Source organism: Rhea americana, unplaced genomic scaffold, assembly GCF_003343005.1.
Source record: "Rhea americana isolate MKP2758 unplaced genomic scaffold, rheAme1 scaffold_250, whole genome shotgun sequence".
NCBI lineage: Eukaryota > Metazoa > Chordata > Aves > Rheiformes > Rheidae > Rhea > Rhea americana.
The window spans coordinates 679771-697565 of record NW_028186369.1 but is presented as its reverse complement, the minus strand read 5'-3'; the positions used below and the strand labels follow the sequence as shown (position 1 = coordinate 697565).

Sequence of the window (17795 nt, the reverse complement as noted above, 5' to 3'; positions counted from 1 at the left end):
GACTTCAGAAAACTCCTTCAGCAGAAAGTCTTGGCCTGTGAGTCACGGTTGCTAGAAAGACTGTTTGATTCTTCATTCACCCGCTGTTTTGGCACTGAGTCACAACTGGGTGGGTGTGCAGGTAGAAAACAGAAGCTCCAGCACTACGCACGGAGATCTGCACATAGAGGAGGAGGAAGGAAGTGATTTCATTCAGGAGATATGAATTTTAACAGCTTTTAATAAAAGTTGTGGCTGGCAAGGGGGAAATTTCTGAATGGATGGAGGGGGCAGGGCTGCCACCGCTTGCTGCTTTCAAGCTGCTCTGCCTTTGTGGGGCAGCTCGCCAGGTTGCTTGTGGGTTGTGTGGGAGAAAGAAGGTGGTCTGTGTCCTGGGCTCCATAGCACGGGATACTTTTCTTGCATTGCTTCTGGGGTACACACCACTCTCCTGCTGGGAGTCGAGTGTAGGTTCACTGGGAGTCAGGCCTTGCTGGGAGGCCTGACTATGCCCTGTGCCAGATTTTGGGGAGAAATCCAGCTGCAGCAGCAGCACTTTCCTTCAGAGGAGAATGAAAGGGCTTTGCGTGCCCATGCGCCTGGATAAGGTGTCTCTTCTGGGTGGCATGCAAAGAGCTTGTGGAGACAACAGTGGTGCTCAATGGGTGCCCAGAGGGGCCGGGCAAGCAAAGAGGAGATGCTATGCTGATTCAGAGGAGTCAGAGCAGAGGTTATCATCTAACTATCGTCCTGCTGGTGCACGCAACAATATCTCGTGTGCTGGCAGCTTGGGTGCGGAAATGTCAGCTCTGCTGGCTAGGAGCTAGCAGTGGGACGGCCGCTCAGGCAGAGCGGAGGAAGGACTTTTCATGATGCCAGTCTGCTCTTCCTGTAGTATTTTTGTTCTTGGATGCCCAAGGACCTGCAGAGAGCTAAGTGCCCTACCCTGGTCCCTACGTGAGGATGGGAGATCTGAGGTGGAACAGTGAAGCGTCCTGCCCAGGATCACCTTTGCCTGGGTGGCTGAACTGGAGCCAAGAGATGAACTCTCGGCTCCTGGAGCCGCTGTTGGTGCTGTGCCTGCTAAGTTGCACTGCCGCCTCCTCACCTCAGCTCATCCACGTGCTGTTGCTATTCCAGGAAGCAGGACAGGCTTTAATAGCAGGAGCTGGAGCCAAAGCAAGCTGCAGAGGTGGGTAGGGGGGAAGAGGAGRCATGCATGTCTTCGGTTACAGCTGTCCAACTGAGTGAGCCAAGCACCTCCCTGGGAAGTGTTCAGAGGGGGTCCGTTATGTCCTTTGAACTCCTTGCTAGGGGAGCTGCAAGCTTCTAGGAGGRGGGGCTGGATCCCTTGTGACCTTCTCCTGGGGAAGGTGTGATGTGAGGGGAGTTTCTGAGAAGTAGGAGAGAGGATTTGGTTAGGTTTAGCTCAGTTGGTTAGAACGTGGTGCTAATAATGCCAAGGTCATGGGTTCAATCCCCAAATGGGCCAGTCATTTGAGGGTTGGACTTAGATGATCTCCAGAGGCCCCTTCCAACCTTACCACTTCTATGATTCTATGATTTGGGCTGACAAGCAACTCTTTGCTGGACCCAGGATGAAACACTTCAAAGAGGAAAAGAAAAAAGGAAGCTTTTGTTTAGAATATTTCAAATGGGAAAAGCAGAATACTTTAATTATTTAAAAGTCAAAGCATTTTTTCTTCTACTTTTTTTTTTTCTCCCTGCAGGAATAGTTGGCAGTTGTACAAATTTATGCAAAATCTTTTTATTTTGCGCTTTTTCACTGGGAAAGAGAGTACAGGGAAAAATAAGCAGTTTTTTCTAGTTAGCTGGTCCTGGCAGCACTGCGGGAACCAAGACCCTGGCAGGAACATAGCCTGCTGTTAACCCTTGCCGTTTCCCGTGGGTACCGCTGCAGGGATGCCTGGTGGCCCTCCCGAGGCCCCGGTGCTAGGAGCATCCGTGCCTTCTTACAACYGGGTGTTTGCTCTTCAGAAGCAACCACCTCTCTGAATGGAGCTGGTATTTGTGTGCACTGGCAAATCCGTTATTCAGTACCTGTTATTGGTTTGTGCATGGAATTGAAGTGACAACCTCTGTCTAAGAGGCGAAATTCCCACCTGTGTTTTACCTTTTTTTTAAATGTGTTTTAATGTGTGCTAATCCATGTTGTCTATACTTGTGAAAAACTGAAAAGATTCAGTGCATTTTTCCTGTTATTTTAAAGAACAAATAGCTAAAATCTTGATTATGCAAGGACTCTTTTCTGATGCATGTTATGGGACTCTTCAGAGGCATACCCACGCCTCATACCCATGAGTTTACAGGGGATTGTCACTTAAAGTTCTAGAAAACACATGGGTGATTTTTTATTCCTAGCACCTAGATGACCTTCTAAAGCATAAAAATGGTATTGCATTAGGATTGATGAAGAACAGAGACTGTATTCATCTTGGGACAACTCCTTGTTGAAGAAATTCCCAGTCTGTTCTTATCTGGGATGGGCTGCTTGGGATTTTATCCTCCAGTAATCTTCAATTTGTACAGGATCAGTGCAGACGGCTCCAACTTCCTTCTGCACAAACTACCCAGCAGCCGACAGAAGAACATTATCTGGGGAACAAGTAGAGAAAATGTGTTTCTTCAGTCACAGAACATAATTCTTGCTAATCTTACCGTTAGCCCCTCAACGGCACGTTGCTAAATTATGTACAAAGTTGTTAGGTAGAGGAAGAAAGAAAATATGAGCTGTGAGCTGAAGGACTGCTAACTATGGAGAGAGGTGGCAATGGAGAACTGGGTTTCAGAAGGAGTGTTGTTTCATTTTGCTAATGAAAGTGCAGAGTGAGGCTGTGAAGTAAGCAACCATGTTAGCTTTGCAACCTTAAAATAGTCTATTTTCTCAAAAAAGGTAGGGAGAGCAGGAGGTTATTCCAGCTGGGACCATTTTAGGTAATGCTTTTCCTTCTGATGGGCAGCAGAGACTGCAAGCAGATGGTTCACCTTGCAGAACCCATCTTTGCCACTTCCTCTGGGGGAGTTCTGCTGAACTCRCCCTTTTGTCACAGCTAACTTGGCAGCTAGCAACCTGCCTATGTTCTTGGGTAGAAATGAGACGTTTCTGAGACTTGCTTCTCAGGCTTCYCAAGGGCTGAGACCTGCAGAATAGCCCCAAGGTGAGATGGTCCCCTCTGGCTGAAACTAGAYGTGAAGTGGAGGCAACTGTAGAGACCCATTCAGCACAAAGCCATCATAGAAGACAAGTTTCTTGCTTTTTGTGCTGGTGGTGATGTGCAGAGTGGCCTTGAGGTCRCCTGAGGTTAAGATGTGAGTCTGTTAGGAAGGAAGCAAGTATTTGACCGCTTTTGCCTTGCCTCCATGCTCTGGTAACTGGAGCGTTGATCAAAACACTCTAGTAGGTAGACCAGGGGTTGGATTTAGTTCCTGTGATTTTGGATCTGTTTGCTCCTTGCTCTTTCTTTTTCTATTTTAAGACAGATGAAATCCATTAACCTCCCAATCTAGCCCAGGAGAGTAGAGACAAGCATATGCAGTGAGTGGCTGTCACAGGGATGCCTGCCCTTGCAAAAGGGTGCTGCTTCCTGCTTGTCAGGATATTGATTACTCCTTCATTAAAACCACTTTGGGGGGGCTTTACTGTAATGCCTTGGGAGCATTAAAACTGTCTCGTTGAACCAGACTGCTGGCCATCTAATCATGGTGGTAACCTGCCACCTGTCCTAGCTGATGTTTTGATGCTGCAAAAGAAAATGAAAAACAAACAAAAGGTTTCATATGGAAGACGCAGCTGCACTGTGATGCCCAGGAGGTTTTAAAACAGCAACAAAAATCGTGTTTATTTTTTTATGTATATATTTTTTTGGACTGAAACATGAAATAATTATTTTTGCCAGGGTTCAGCATGATTAACCTCAGGTGCTGGAAAAATATTAGTCACAGTGCAGAAATTGTGGGCTTAAAAAAACTCAAGCATCTCCAATGGATGTCTCAGGGGTCTTTGTGCTTTCTGTGTTGGAGCATTTAGAGATCATCTTTGACGCATCTTTGTTGTGTTTATGACARGCAGCAATATCTCAGCTTGATGCCAGGAGTTTGAAGCAATACGGAAGTCACCCATGTRTCATGAGACTCAAAATGGGATGAGGAGTTTGGCCATGCTGTCATTGGGAAAAGTGAAGCTAGGGCTGCTGTGGAAAGTAGCAATTATTTATTAAATACAAGTTATTCAAGTTGCTTTCCTGCCTGATGAATTTGTGAGCCTGTGCACTGTCGTGGTGAGAGGAGGGCCCACAGGTGCTGGAGATGCTCTTCCCTCTTGATCTCGGACCTGCCTCATCATCATGAACTTACCTGACAGTCTGGACTCTCGGTTGAACGTGGCCACCATCTCTGGGCCTGCCCTGCTCTTTTGCTCGGGTATTTTGGACTGGATCCTGTCCAGGTTTCCCCCCTTGGCTCCCGGCTCCCCGTCCCAAGGGAGCAGCTGGTCCTCGCTGCACTCCGACAGTCTCAGCTGGTCATTCACACCACGTGTGCCTAAGGCATCCTTACCTGAGGTTGTCTTTTGTACACMGGAGCAAAACCCAGAGAGCTGCAAAAGCATTCAGCTGACAAAATACATGCTTTGGGCTACATGCTTTTGTTCCCTTAAAGAGGAGGGAGTATGGGACCCAAAGGTGGTACCTCCACCCCAAGTCTTGGTCAGCTGTGTGTGGGGCTGCTTCCTGTGTGTGTGCCAAAGGCTGTGGGACCTGCAGGTGGTTGCTGCCTTTCTGACACTTTGGTGACAGGACTAAAGGAAAGCATGGGCAGGAGGAGGTGAGAATTTGCTGAGCACAAGGCTTTTCTAAGAGGATTCAGACAGCAAAGTGCCAAGGAGCCTTAAATTACAGGCTGCAAAACAAGGTAGGATCAGGAAACAACCTGGTAGCCCTGTCTTTGGCAACCCAGAGATCAGAGCTGTGGCGATTTCTTTCTACAATAGGGCAGGAATYAGCACCTCTAGTATTTTTGTGCACTGTTCAAAGAAAGTGGGCTAGGAGAATGTATGTGTCTAACAAACTTATGGATGTACACCTTTTATTCCCTCCTTCATCTGTGTCTCCTGGCCCTGRGCCCCTGAAAATCAGCCAAGGTGCTTTGTTGTCCAGTGCTGTCCAGAAATGCTGAGGTCTGGGAAAGCCAGTGAATGCAGGTTGTGGGGGGCATGTGAACAAATCCAGGGTGGTTTGGTCTCCTTTTTATCACTAGCAAAGTCCTTTTTAAAATGACAGAGGGAGAAAGACCAATACGCAAGCTGAAATGTCAGTGTTGCCTTGGGGGAAGGAAGGTTTGGGTGCTACATGAGGCCTCTGCAGCACAGCAAGATGCTGCAGCAGTAAGGCTGGTGCAGGAGTCTGGTTTATGTCCTGCTCAGAGCTGCATCATGGAGTACAGTGTTGATCTTCTGCCGTGGGCATGCAAGCCCTTTCCATGCCTAGAATTGCTAAAACTGTATTTATGTTTGTGTGTTGTCTGGGCAGAGGGAGTGAGGCTGAAGGAGGTGAAGGGAGATTAGCAGGGTGCCAGGAGAGRACATGGTATCTACCTTGAATTAGGATCCTAGTTCATGTAATACAACTGTTTCCTAATCTTCTAGGAGTTTGATATAGTTAGTGAGGGGAGCAGCTCAGAGTGGGAACCTGACTCCCATAGGTGGCTGCATGGGTGGAAATGAAAGAAGCACTGTGTGGCTGAAGCCCCCTGGGGTAGCCACAGGAACAGGTCTTGCTGACATGTTTCTGAATGGAAACTCTTTACCCACACAGGAGAGTGTTTCCTATCTGGTCCAGTAGCGTTATCCAGCCTTAACAAACTACAGCTACAAAATACAGGTTCCCATCACCAAGCCTTGCCTTCTGTTCTAAACACTTCTGAAAGCCTCGTGGCTGCTTCTTGCCCTACAAATATAGGACATTTTGTCTTCCTCTGTTAATGAAGTGCAGGTCATCTTTGCAGATGTGCAACAAGGTGCAACAGGGCTTCTCTCCATCGTGAGACATGGCAAGGAAGAATCTTGTGGCTATTAGAGCTGAAGTATTTACAGAGACAGAGTGAATCTAGTCAAGGAGCAGGGTGACCCTGAGCGGGTCACCTGGGAAGCAGTGAGGGTGAGCGTGACCTAAAGAAAGCTGTACTCGGGCATTAGCTCTGCAAGTAATTGAGCACTTGGTTCACTGCCTGAACTTGAGCTGAGAAAAATGGTGTCTTTAAGGAAGAAAGACATCAAAATATTCTGGGTAAATGAACAGTTTTGTCTGACTCCAAGCAAATTATTTCATTTTCCCTTTTTAACTCTTTCAAAATCTGTAAGCAAATGTCAACATGGAAGTGCTGTTTCAAAACACAACCAAAGTGCTTAGTTTCAGAAATGTCAAAGTGAAATGCATAAAATTACTTTTTGCCTTATTTCCCAGAAAAAGTGTGTGAGAGGGACTGGGACCCCCAAGAGTGTTTATGCCTGTTGACCAATTTAAGCAAAAATTGTTGGGCATCAGGGGAGAGGGGGCAGGTATAAGTGCCCACAAAGTTTGTAGAAATAGGCCGTTCTCACTGAATGAATACCTGGTGGGGTGAGAAGCTGTAGGTGTCAGCAGTTATCAGGTGTTACACACCTGACCTCCCTTCCAGGAGCCCTTCCAGGAGAAGCTTTGATCAGCTGGCACTTCAGGACCACGCTATAGAGCATGAGTGCAAGCCTTTGGGGCCTTACAGGTACCTACTCGCATGTGCGCAATTCTTTGAAGGTTAGTCCTTTCTCTTGAGAGCAATTTCAAGCCAGGGGCTGATTCCTGCATGTTCTCTGTGCCCTGTTGCAGGGGGCAGCTCTGTGGGAAGAAGTGCCCCAGTTTGGTGGTACCTCACTTTCTGGGGGGGGGGGGGTCAGATTTGGAAAGCAGTGCCCACCACCACCATGAGCACCACGAGCTTGGGCATGAAGCAGGCTGCTGTATCTCCCCAGTTCCCCATGACTCTGCTTTTTCCTAAGGTAGGAGCAGTGGGAGCCACAGCTATACATCATTTGTCCCTCTCCAACATGAGGACCCCTGGGTGAGCCATGCTGATGGCGTTTTATTTAGCCAGATGAAGACTGATGTCTTGATTTGTCAMTTGCTCTCAGGTTTGACATCTGGACAAGCTCAGGTCTTGATATGACCTGAGAGGAAGAGCTTGCTGAAAGGAGATGCAGTATGTTTCCCTGGAAGAGAAGGTGGATTGAGACAGTGTTTTGCTGAGACTGAGGTTTCTTGCATGGGCTGGATGGTTACTTGGGAACCACCCTTGGTGCTGCTGCATGTTAACCCTTCTCCCTGTCCCCATCCTGACCCCACATATGCAGCCAGTTGCTCCATGCTGCCTTGGTCCTTGTGCAAACCTTCCTGAACAGAGATGAGATTTGGATCTTGCCTGCCTGGGAGTGCGTTGATCAGCAGCTGGCCAGCTAACAGTGGAGCAGCCCCATTTTGAGGACTGCTGCGATTCCCCTCTCTGCAGTACATCCCTCTGCATAGGGCCAAATGCATTATTTTGGCTTTATATCAGCCCAGGTGGCAAGCAGCCCCTCTCAAGTCTCCTGAGCCAGAAGAGAGGCCCAGGAGGCAGCATTTGCTGGACCAAGGCTTGGCAAGCAACTACTATGACAAAAAACAAACAAACAAACAAACTTCTGGACCTTTTTATGGGAATTTGGTAAATCAGGTTTACCTGGCATATCTCCAAAGCCTAGTTCAGTATGCTGGGATGGGGAACAGCAAGCAGGCCTGAGTCCTGTGGCATAGTTGAGCTTGGAGGAGGGTGCTGAGTGGTATGCTATGGTTCTCCAAATACTGCTTCAGAAATGTTTTGTCAAGGTCCTTCTGATCTTTCCTGGCATGTGGGATGTGTGACCTTCTCTACTGCATCTTCTGGAGGTCCATGAAGCCCTTATCACCCTTCTTAATGAAAATGCAGTTAGTTTCCTAATGCAAGGTGGCATTTTGTTCTGCATTTGGATGATGGTCCCTGCTGGAGAAAGGTACTTCAAGAAGAGATGGTAGGAAAGGAAACTTTTGCAAATCATCTGCTTGAAATCATGATATTTACCAGCTTAGGGAAGGTATTTTTATTGCTTCACAGGTTTGTGTGTTTCTGAACTGCAGGCTGAATGCTGTTTGTTTTTGTTTTGAAACAATTTCAGAGCCAGATAAAAGATACTGTGTTTTCAGCTCTCTTCCTCCACTTGTCAACCCACTGTTACCTTTTAACAACATGAAGCCAGTTTTGGGGAGGTTTGATTTGAATCAGGAAGCGAGAAATATCACATGATTGAACTTCTCTGCATGGGAGAGATGGAATATGTACTGCATGGGCAGCAGAAGAGCTTGCTGTTGTCTCCTGCCTCTGGTCCCAAATAGTTAAAACAAGAACTCAGCATGGTGGTGTGATCTTTGCTAGGAGGAGATCTGCTCTCCCAGGGACGTCCATGGCTCTTGCTGTGTGTTAGCCTGCGGCAGGGGGATGCGAGGTCATGTCCGAATGGCAGCGTATTTGGTGATGCTGCTGGTAGTGAGGGAGGAGGCGGCTGTGATTTCATCCTGACTGCTGCACGCTGCCTTGTTGGAGACCATCTGAAGTTCTCTGGTTCCCTAGGGCGTTCTTGGGATCGAGGGAGGAGGCCACAGCAAAACCTCAGGGTGATGGAGAAGAGCTGACTGCCCTGGGGACAAAGGAACCTGCCTGGCTTTGGTGCAGGGCAGGAAAGTCCTGCAAACCCACAGGACAAGAAAGCGAGCGTGGAGGAGGGAGGACTGCCCATAAGGACACAGTGTGCAGGGCTCACAGCAGGAGATGGTTTTCCAACTTTCTCATGTCATCTGTCCCATGTAGTGCTGCTTACTCTTCCCTGTTATATTAGTTACCTTGTTTATTTGAGTCAGTTACTCCTCATTTCTGCTGAAAAAGTGTGTCCTTAGGGATAGATGGCTTTGCTGTACTGGCTTTAAGGTGGGACAGTTTTGCCTTTTAGGCTCTAGATGACTTGGGATCCTGTTGCAAGGAAGTGGCTAATTGTAGCAGTCTTGTGGCTAGTTCTTTTGAGATGAGAACTGATACTGCTTTGTGGCTTCTGCATTGACTGGTGGATAGTTAGCTCTAATCAGCATTTTGGTCAGTGGAAAAAGAGTCTTTTTTATGGTCTTTGGTTTTTGGGTTGTTTTTGAATGTGAAGGTAGGATTTCTCAGTGATTCTCTGTCTTTGCAATTTATATTGGAAAAGTACCAATAATACAGGGGTTTGTTACAACAGGGCTTAGTTAGCAACTATTGCTAATTAAGGCGATTCTAAAAATGTGCTGGTGTCTCACAAAGACTATGTTCCTAATTCCTTGGACTTTATTTTTCAAGGCCAGCATGTATTTTACCTGGCTGTATTGCTTCCTCTCAAAATCCTTCGATAGGCTTACCTGCTGCTGTGTGAGCCCCTTAAACCTCACTGCTTGCCTTCGGTGAGGCTCCGCAGCTGGTTTATGTTTTGGCCCATGTTGACTTGCATCCTGGAGGCTGCTATGGCTGGTGCTCTCTGTTCTGTGCCTGTGTTTCCGTGTGCAAACAGCTTCCCAGTCCCAAGGCACCAACCTCGTATCCTCTTCTGCTTCAGATCTCTTCCCAAGATTTCCTTTTCCTGTGAAGCTCCTACACAGTAACCGGATACAGTTAGATGTTTTCTTTTTCCTGCTGTTGTATAGACAGGGATGAAGGATACCATAACACAGATCACTGTTTTTGCTTGCATCTCTCATGGCATATAGCTTCTGCAGAGCAGAGTCTTTGTGCTCTGTACAGTGCTGAGCACACCAGAGTGCCGTGAATGATGCATGGTCAGATGGGTGCTATGCGGGATCGTAGAGGTAGAAGTGCTGCTGTACCTTGCTTTTGGCTTCAGGAAGTTGGCCTGAAGAAGGAGGGGATGAAGAAGGTAGCTTTTGTGGTGGATCAAGCTGCAGTTGTGCCATTCACTTCTAGAGAGACTCTGTGTCACTGCGACTTCATTTTGAAGGCCGTGCTGGGTTGGTGGTTGATGGAGCAGTGCGGAGAGCTTATGAATGAAGCCATGGACACAGTAAGCCAGCTGGTGGGAGAGGAACAGCTAGGTCAGGGTGCCATTGGGCATGTTGCTTTACCCTGGAGCTCTGCTGCCAGTGGTGCTAGGTTATGGCCTTCAGGCAGGAAGGACTAGGTGAAACAGAGAAGGGAAGGCATTTGTGCTGGAGCTGCAGCAGGGGACACACACATTTCCAGAAAGTGAGGCATTTCCTGAGCACTGTCAGAGGTCTCAAGCATTCTGTGGGAGGGTACCACTTCTTAAGGTGTTTTGGGGGAAGCAATTGATTGAGAGGCCACAGGAAGTTGAAGGATGCTCGAGTCAAGGCTTGCAATGGTCTACACCATTTCTTCTAATGTATCATCTGGTGGGATGTCCATAGGCTTGCTCTTCTCCCTGCTCCTTCCAGCACAAGCAGCAGACTGTGGCCCTTCACAGTGTTCTCTTCGCTCTTTTTGCTGTGGGTGTTGTTATAAGTCCTTGCCACCGCAGCCTCCAAGCCCTTCGCTCTCTTTGGAAGATCAATATATGGCAAGGTAGAAGAGTTTGTTGATGTTTCTTGTCTGTGGTTGTATCCCCTGCATGTTCTTCAGACAGTTATTTGTGTTTCTCTGTTCTGTAGCACATGGAGGCCTTCAAGAAAGACTGTGCTGTCAAGTGATGCAGTGTGGTAGATGCTGATAAAAGATGAGCTTTGCACCTTGAAGCTCAGAGCTGTTGGGAAACCTTTCCTCCTGTCCCATACCCAACAATCCTGCATAATTGTGGCTGTGTGAGTGTTTGTGGGGCCCCAGCTAGGTGTCAGGAGACAAGTTGTTTTGGGGGAATGGATGTTACTATTTGTTCTTTTGTAGACATTGCTTCTGGTAAAATGCCATGCCAGTTTGTGCTCTGGAGGTGGTACCTACCACCTTCACACTCTTCCCCTAATCTGAGATGTATCTGCCCTTACCTCATTCCAAAAGAGACTTGTGAAAGGGAATGACTCATCCTGAGTTGTAGCATCTGTAATCTTCCCGGATCCAGTTGAAACCTTTGTGGAGTTTGTAAGGGTAGGTTTCTAAGTTACACTTCCTTAGAGAAGCAGGCTGAGCAGTGTGTTATAGACTTCTGAATAGACACGAGCTCGGAAGGTCTCAAAGTAGTGCTCCCTTTCAGTACGAAAGCTCTCCCCCTCTCTCCTTATTCAGTCCCAGGCTGGTGCTAACCAGCTCACTGCTTTAACCTTTCTCTCCCATTCACGCTGCTGTGAGCAGTCTGCCTTTGGGAAGATGGGGAGAAGCAGAATTAGCACAGTGTGCCCTTGGTTTTTGTCTGAAAGCTGCAGAGATTCAGAGCATGGCGTGGAGAAGGCTTCCCTCCCCATTCCCAGGAACTGGGGTTCTTCAGAGGTTCATTTTCTTTAGGCCTTTCTGGGAGATTTTGGAAGAGGTCCTAACACTTAGAGTTCACTGGGAACTCGTAAATCAATGAGATTTCTTGGAATCCCTCTTGGTTTGAGTGAGTAATGGGTGTGAGGTTATTTTTCCCTCCTGTTTGCCATATTTTTGTTGTTTTCCTGCATTTCTGCTGTAGCCAACGTGCTGATCCCTCCTTCCTTCCCCTGGGTAATGGGGAGGCCCTGTCTTTTCGCTTTCAAAATTAGACTAAAATAAGCACTTTGATCGGACTGGGAAGAGTTCTCTGGAGAAGGGATTGCAAAGCAGCTTCTGCACTGAAATAAATGGGGGAGACAGGCTTTTGGGGAAGAATGCAGTGCTTTTGGAAGGGATGTCAGTGTGGCTTATTTGTTAGTTCGCTTGCTGTCCATCGAAACGGAGGAAGCAGCACCTCTGTGTCCTCCGGCTCTGCACGGTGCTCCAGCACGTTGGCAGGCTCTGGCTGCAGTGCATGCTAGAGCACTGTGCCATGCTTGGACCTAGACTGGAAACTGAGGTTCCAGAGAGTGCTTTTGCAACCCTAGAGACCAGAAATGCATGATTTCACTTCTGTTTGTTTGTTTGTTTACCCTATCCCTCTTATACAGAATGGCTTTGGAAAGTTGGGCTCATGGGACAGTTTTCCTCATTGGATCTAGGCACGCATGCTTTCTTTGGGAGCGGAAATGAAGAGGACTTCAATCCCCTTCTCTAAGCGGCTGAACTACTTCTGCATCTCTACGTGCCGTCCTACGGCTGGCCTCTGAAGTGGTGGCAGGCAAACTCGCCCTGGTGACTCTTTTCTCTCGTTTCTCCATTTGGCTGCTGGCTGGGAGAGATAGAGCTGTCACGGGGCTCGTGACTGAGTTTCTGCATGCAGCCAGAAGGATTTTTCCACCCTTGTCAGCCCTTGATTATGTGCTCTCCCTTCTACCAAACTGCCAAACAGCAGCTGTTTATCGGCTGTAACAGCGTTCATTGTGGCTTCTCTAATTGCGCTCTACGCTCCCGTCAGGGATCTGTACTAATGAGATGTGGCATCCTTGATACTGCCTGGCTTTGGAGCCTGTTTAGGAAGCATACGTAGATGCAACGTGACTTCCTGGTGCCAGGTCCTAATTGACAATTATTGGTGAGGCCTATGGAATTGTAGAAGGGACTGTAAAAACCCAGAGCTGAAGTTTTTTGGAGAACTAAAATTTAGATTTCAGCTAATTGCTGACATAGTTTTTATTTCCTAATGTGATGTGTATGAGTGACACTGCAGGCACAAAGTAATGCTAGCGTTTAAAAGGCTAATGCTGTTCTGCAGTTCAGCTCAGAACTGTACGCAGGTGCATTCAAAAGTACTGAGATTTACATGCAAGAAAAAAAGGAATGGTTTGAACTCTGATAGAGCCTAGGACTCATTTATGCAGCAAAGCAATATGCTAAGTTGTGTCTCTTTGGTCTGGTGCCAAGAAAACCTGTTACACTGAGAGGCGCTTAAGATTCTACTAAAATAGAAACAACCCAGGATGCTAATTCTGTTTTTGTATCTTCTCGTGTAGTTTGTTTTCCTGTTGATGCAAGTTAAATGCAGGGAATGCTGTGGGAGCTGCTGGCACACCAGGGCCCTGCACAGCTCCAGCTATGACTGTCCATGGCCACCGGCAATGCTGTCCCTGCAGCCGATGCCAGCTCCCCTCTTGAGAGAGAAGGCCTGGCTGACTGGTTTGGGGGACAGATCAGCATTTCCTGGGACTTAAGGGTGAATCCAACCAATACTCCCTCCTTCTAAACCTAAACTGAGTTCCCCAACCCCTCTCTATAGAGCTGTGTGTTAAGGTCTGGGTGAAGGGATGGGTTACCCAGCTTTCTGGTGTCCATGGATCCTGCCCCTCTGACCGAACACAGTGTATGACATTGCTGTGCATCTGGTAGTTTTAACATCCTGCAGGACGTCGTTGCGCAGATCTGTAGCTCTCCAGGGGCCTTTGCGTCTCTGCTTGCCCATAAACTGCATCAGATGTCAACATAAATCAGCGGTTGCTGTCGCATTTGTAAAGTGAAAGAAAAACGATCATAATAAACTTAGTAGTGACAGGCAGCCTCTGAGGGCCAGTGGCTTTTGCAGCGCAGGCTCTCCCTGCATGACTCCGCGGACAGTCTGAGTGGAAATAGGATAAAATATAAAGCGTGAGGTCACTGGTTTAGGAGCTGACAAGCAGAGACTTCCCGAGAAAAACTGGGAGATGCTTGGAGGGAAGAAGCCGAAAGAGGAGGAAACCCCGCAGCGCATGCAGATCGCGCCGTGGCACAGCACTGCCCGTGCAGTTTGGCTTAATCAGTCTAGAAGAATGAAGGCCAAAAGGGGATATGACTGCTGTATAATGAAAATTAATCATGGGAGTAAACACTAGAGAGGGAAAATTATTTAAGCTGAGGGTTAATATTGGCTCAAGAACAGATAAGTATAAATGAGTTCTTCAAATTTCCCTCCAAAATTCAATTCATGAGATTTTTGCACCATCCAAAGACATGAAAGCAGCCTTTTGCAGGGAGGGCCTTCTGCATAGCCCCCTCGCAGTTTTGCTGGAGGAGCTCAATCAGTTGAAGGTGTGGGTTCTGCAACAAAAACACGTGGCAGTGGGGGACAGGGCTGAAAAGCCCTGAGACAACTCCCAGCCTATGTTCCTGAGGACAGAGCGATCCTGCTGCTTCTAGTCGAAGAGCTGCAGCAGTGGTGTAGCCAAGGGAAGCGTCATCCCACTTGATGTTTGATCCTTGAGGGATTATGCAGAATGAAGCCAGCAAGTGGGGCGCTGCAAGGGAAGAACAATTAAAGCAATCCACTCCTTTGCCCTTCTTGAGATGTGGTTTAGTATGGGTTGTAAAGGAAAACAAACCACACTGTGAGCATCTCGGGGAGGTGTGCTGGTCATCGCTGCAGCTTTTGAACCCCATGGTTGGACTTGATTGAGTTTTGACCAAGCTGCAACCTTGAACACATGTTTTATGCAGCGCATGACATTTACAGTGCATCTCTCGGCAGTGTGTGTCCACCCTGCCTAGACATTCCCCATGTGTGTCTCTAGTTCCTAGAGTTTCCACCAAAAAAAGTGTTAGAATGTCTCTGACTAGACTCAAGAGAGGAGGTTTGCTCTATTAGCAGCAATTCATATCCTTTTCAGTCTTGAACTCTCTGGCTCATGTGTTTATTTAATTCAGGTTTATCCTTAAATTTTAAGTTGGGGTAGGCTGAAGGTGTTGAAATGTGTGTTGTGTTGTCTATGCTGATTATGTAAAACAAGATGAAAATCCTAATTAAAATACTCTGGTAAAAGGAGAAGGCTTTGCTGAAACAGCAGCAGCTTTGCAAACCAAGGATGGAGTTCAGCTGTATCCTATCAGCCTAGTGACAATACAGTCTACTGTGTCACAGAAGTGTCCTGCGGAGAAATTACCTGCCTTCAGGAAAGTAATTTTACCTACTTAAATGGATATATCCTGTCTTTTTTTTTTTTTTTTTTTCCCTCTCTCTCCCAGATCATTGGACAGAAAGCTGCAGAGACCACTCCTGGGAAAGTCCCGGACGCTGCCCAGCATCCCGCAGTCCCCAGTCCTGAGCAGGCTTCCCCTTCTGGACCCCAAGGCATACAGGGAGGACATGCCGGAGCAGAAGCCCTACAAGAAACACTCGCTATCTGACTGCCGGAAAGGGTGCACGGTGCCTTCTTCTGGTGAGTGTCACAGTATTGGGGCAAAGTTTTTTACAGTTCTGGTCTGGGGACCTTCTAAATCTTAACAAATCCTTGCTGAAATTCTCCAGAGGCACAGCATAACCAAAAATTATCATAGAATTTATCTTACTTCAAAGCAAGCTATTCTTTATGCGATTTGGGTTGTCCCTCTCGCAGCCTTTCTTTCAGCCCTTTACTTACACCTTCCCATCTTTCATTAATCAGAAAGCTGACCCAACTCCTGAGAGCAACTTGACTCATTGAGGTGATGACCAGAGCCTTTTGCCTTTAGGTGATCTCTTAAATCCTGACCTCACATACTGCCCACTGACCTCATGTTGCTGCCTCCATGGCTTTGGGGCCTCCACAAAAGCATCAGCCACTTTTTAATGGCATAAAATGGTTTCAGGGTACTCTTTGCTGGTCTTCATCGGGAGCAGTGACAGAGAAGTGGCAGAGCCCTGCTCTTCCAATGGTCCTGGCTGTGGTGATGGTTTGTTGTAGCAAATGTTCCCCAGCCTGGTAGTGTACACTGGCGTTTTTGTAAACTGGAGATTTTTATTGTATTCTTCTACTGTTGTGCTGATCCTGTTGAGATACTAATAGGGTTGGGTGAGCTGCTCTGGACAAAGTTACTGGCAAAAAAGTTGCTGACCAGATTTCAGTGTTTTGGTGCCAGCAGAATCACACTGGGGCCATAACAATGATGGGGAAAATGATAAATACTGAAACAATGATAAGGCTCTCTAGCCAGGGCTGACAATCCAGCGCTAAACAAAACTCTCATAAAACAGCTCCCTATGACCAGCACACTTTGATTTTTTTTTTTTGTTTAACTAAAACCATCACTGTCAGATTGCTGCAAGCTATCCAGTGGAAGAGCTGTCCAAACCCTGTATTAAATTTAAYGCTCTGCATTCTGCATTTTGTTTTCTGATACTACTAATTCTCCTGTGTGTGGAGAGAAACTCGGAATACACATTGCTGAGTCTGTCCTGCTGAGCATATCAAGGCTGATCTTCTCACAGCAATGCTCCTTGGTGTGCTGCTTCACCCTACTGAGTCCTGTCCAGTGTGTGTAGGAACCCATATTTTCCCTTTTAGCCCCTCAAATTGTAAGAGCAGGTCTTGGAGCGGGGGTGTCCGTAGGAAGACTTGTGGGAAAGCATGTGTAGCTGATTCCTGTGGATGCAAAGGAGACTTAATGTTGGGACTGGGATATTTGTGAGATTACCTTTTTAGGTAATTGCAGGTAACTCCATTGCTTGGTCTTGAAGACAGCTCATGATGTTCTGAGAGCCACCAGGGTCTCCTCAGTCCCCAAACAGCATGATTGGCAGGACAGACTTGCAATGACAGAGAGAATAAAAAGCAGAAATCTACCTGTTGGTTGTAGGGAAAAACAAAATGTTTAGCCAGACTCATGCACAAGAGAGCAGCCTCCAGAGAACCACTGAGCCCCGAGCAGGTCCCTGGTTCATGTGCCAGCACTTCTAGCAAGCCATGCTGGAGATGGATGGAAGGAATGGGAATCTGAGCTAAAGCTATGGAATGGAGGCCCAGTATGAATCAGATTCATTGCAAACTTGGTCACCTGCTGCTCCAAACACCACCTCTAATGTGAGTGCAACAGGCTTGTTTGTCTCACCTTGACAAAGTCAGCCAGTTTAGGGCACTTGGAGATGGAGGTAAACTCCTGCAGGGATCAGCACTGGTAGTAGAATGTGACGTTCAGAGCAGATGGGCAAGAGAGAAGCACCACATGGCACAGGAGATTGAGGAGTCCTCAGTATGTTGTTCAGCTGTGGGTAAGAAGACAACCACAGCTGCATGAGGCTTCGGCAGGAGCAAAGCCATTTGAGGGAAAAGTGAGAGGTTAATCTTCAGTGAGAATTCACCATTGTAGACAGAGGCAACTGGAATAGTACTGGCAGGGCCATAACTCCCTGCTTTCCTAGTTGTGACCTTAAGAAGAGTGGTAACAGCTGCCCTTGGGCACCGTTCAAAGTGCATGCTGTATTTTGTACATTCCTTTAAGCTCAGTAAGCTTGAATTGACTGAGAGAGGACTTTAATTGGAAGACTTTCTTTGAGATAGTCATCAAAGATGGTCTGTGGCTGTCATAGATGTCTTGAAGCAGAAGAATCACAAAGAGAAGTAGAAGAAGCTATCTTCTCCTGATTCAGTAGCATATGATAACCCTCTTTTGACTGTCAGGATATATTCCCTGATCTTTTGCTCTGTATCCGGTGGTTCTAGCTTTTGTAGTGCTGGAGAATGGAAGTTCCTGTCCTGCGGGAAGCCGCAGGACACCTCTCCTGCTTGGGGACTGTCTCTCTGGTGCAAGTCCTTGTGCAGGCACTGAAGTACCTGGAGGGGAACTGGAGCCCCTAAGGATGGCAAGGAGAACTGAGCCTGTGGCTGATCAGCTTGGAATTCCTCATGGCCCTGAGACATGGGATGTAGTGAGATGGGTCATGGTGGAACAGGGACAGTAGCAGTACCTGCCTTGTCCAAACTGTTATCCCTTTGGTA

General features: G+C 47.3%; 1 protein-coding gene across 6 annotated transcripts in view; it reads left to right on the top strand.

Moving 5' to 3' along the window:
* Window positions 1-17795, top strand: part of LOC146594720 (ankyrin repeat and fibronectin type-III domain-containing protein 1-like) — a 302120-nt gene that overhangs the window by 69642 nt on the left and 214683 nt on the right. For all 6 annotated transcript variants that reach the window (XM_085307013.1, XM_085307012.1, XM_085307010.1 and 3 more), the window contains one exon: window positions 15067-15260. In XM_085307013.1, coding sequence (XP_085163139.1) covers window positions 15067-15260 — 194 coding nt within the window. The remainder of the gene's footprint in view (window positions 1-15066; window positions 15261-17795) is intronic.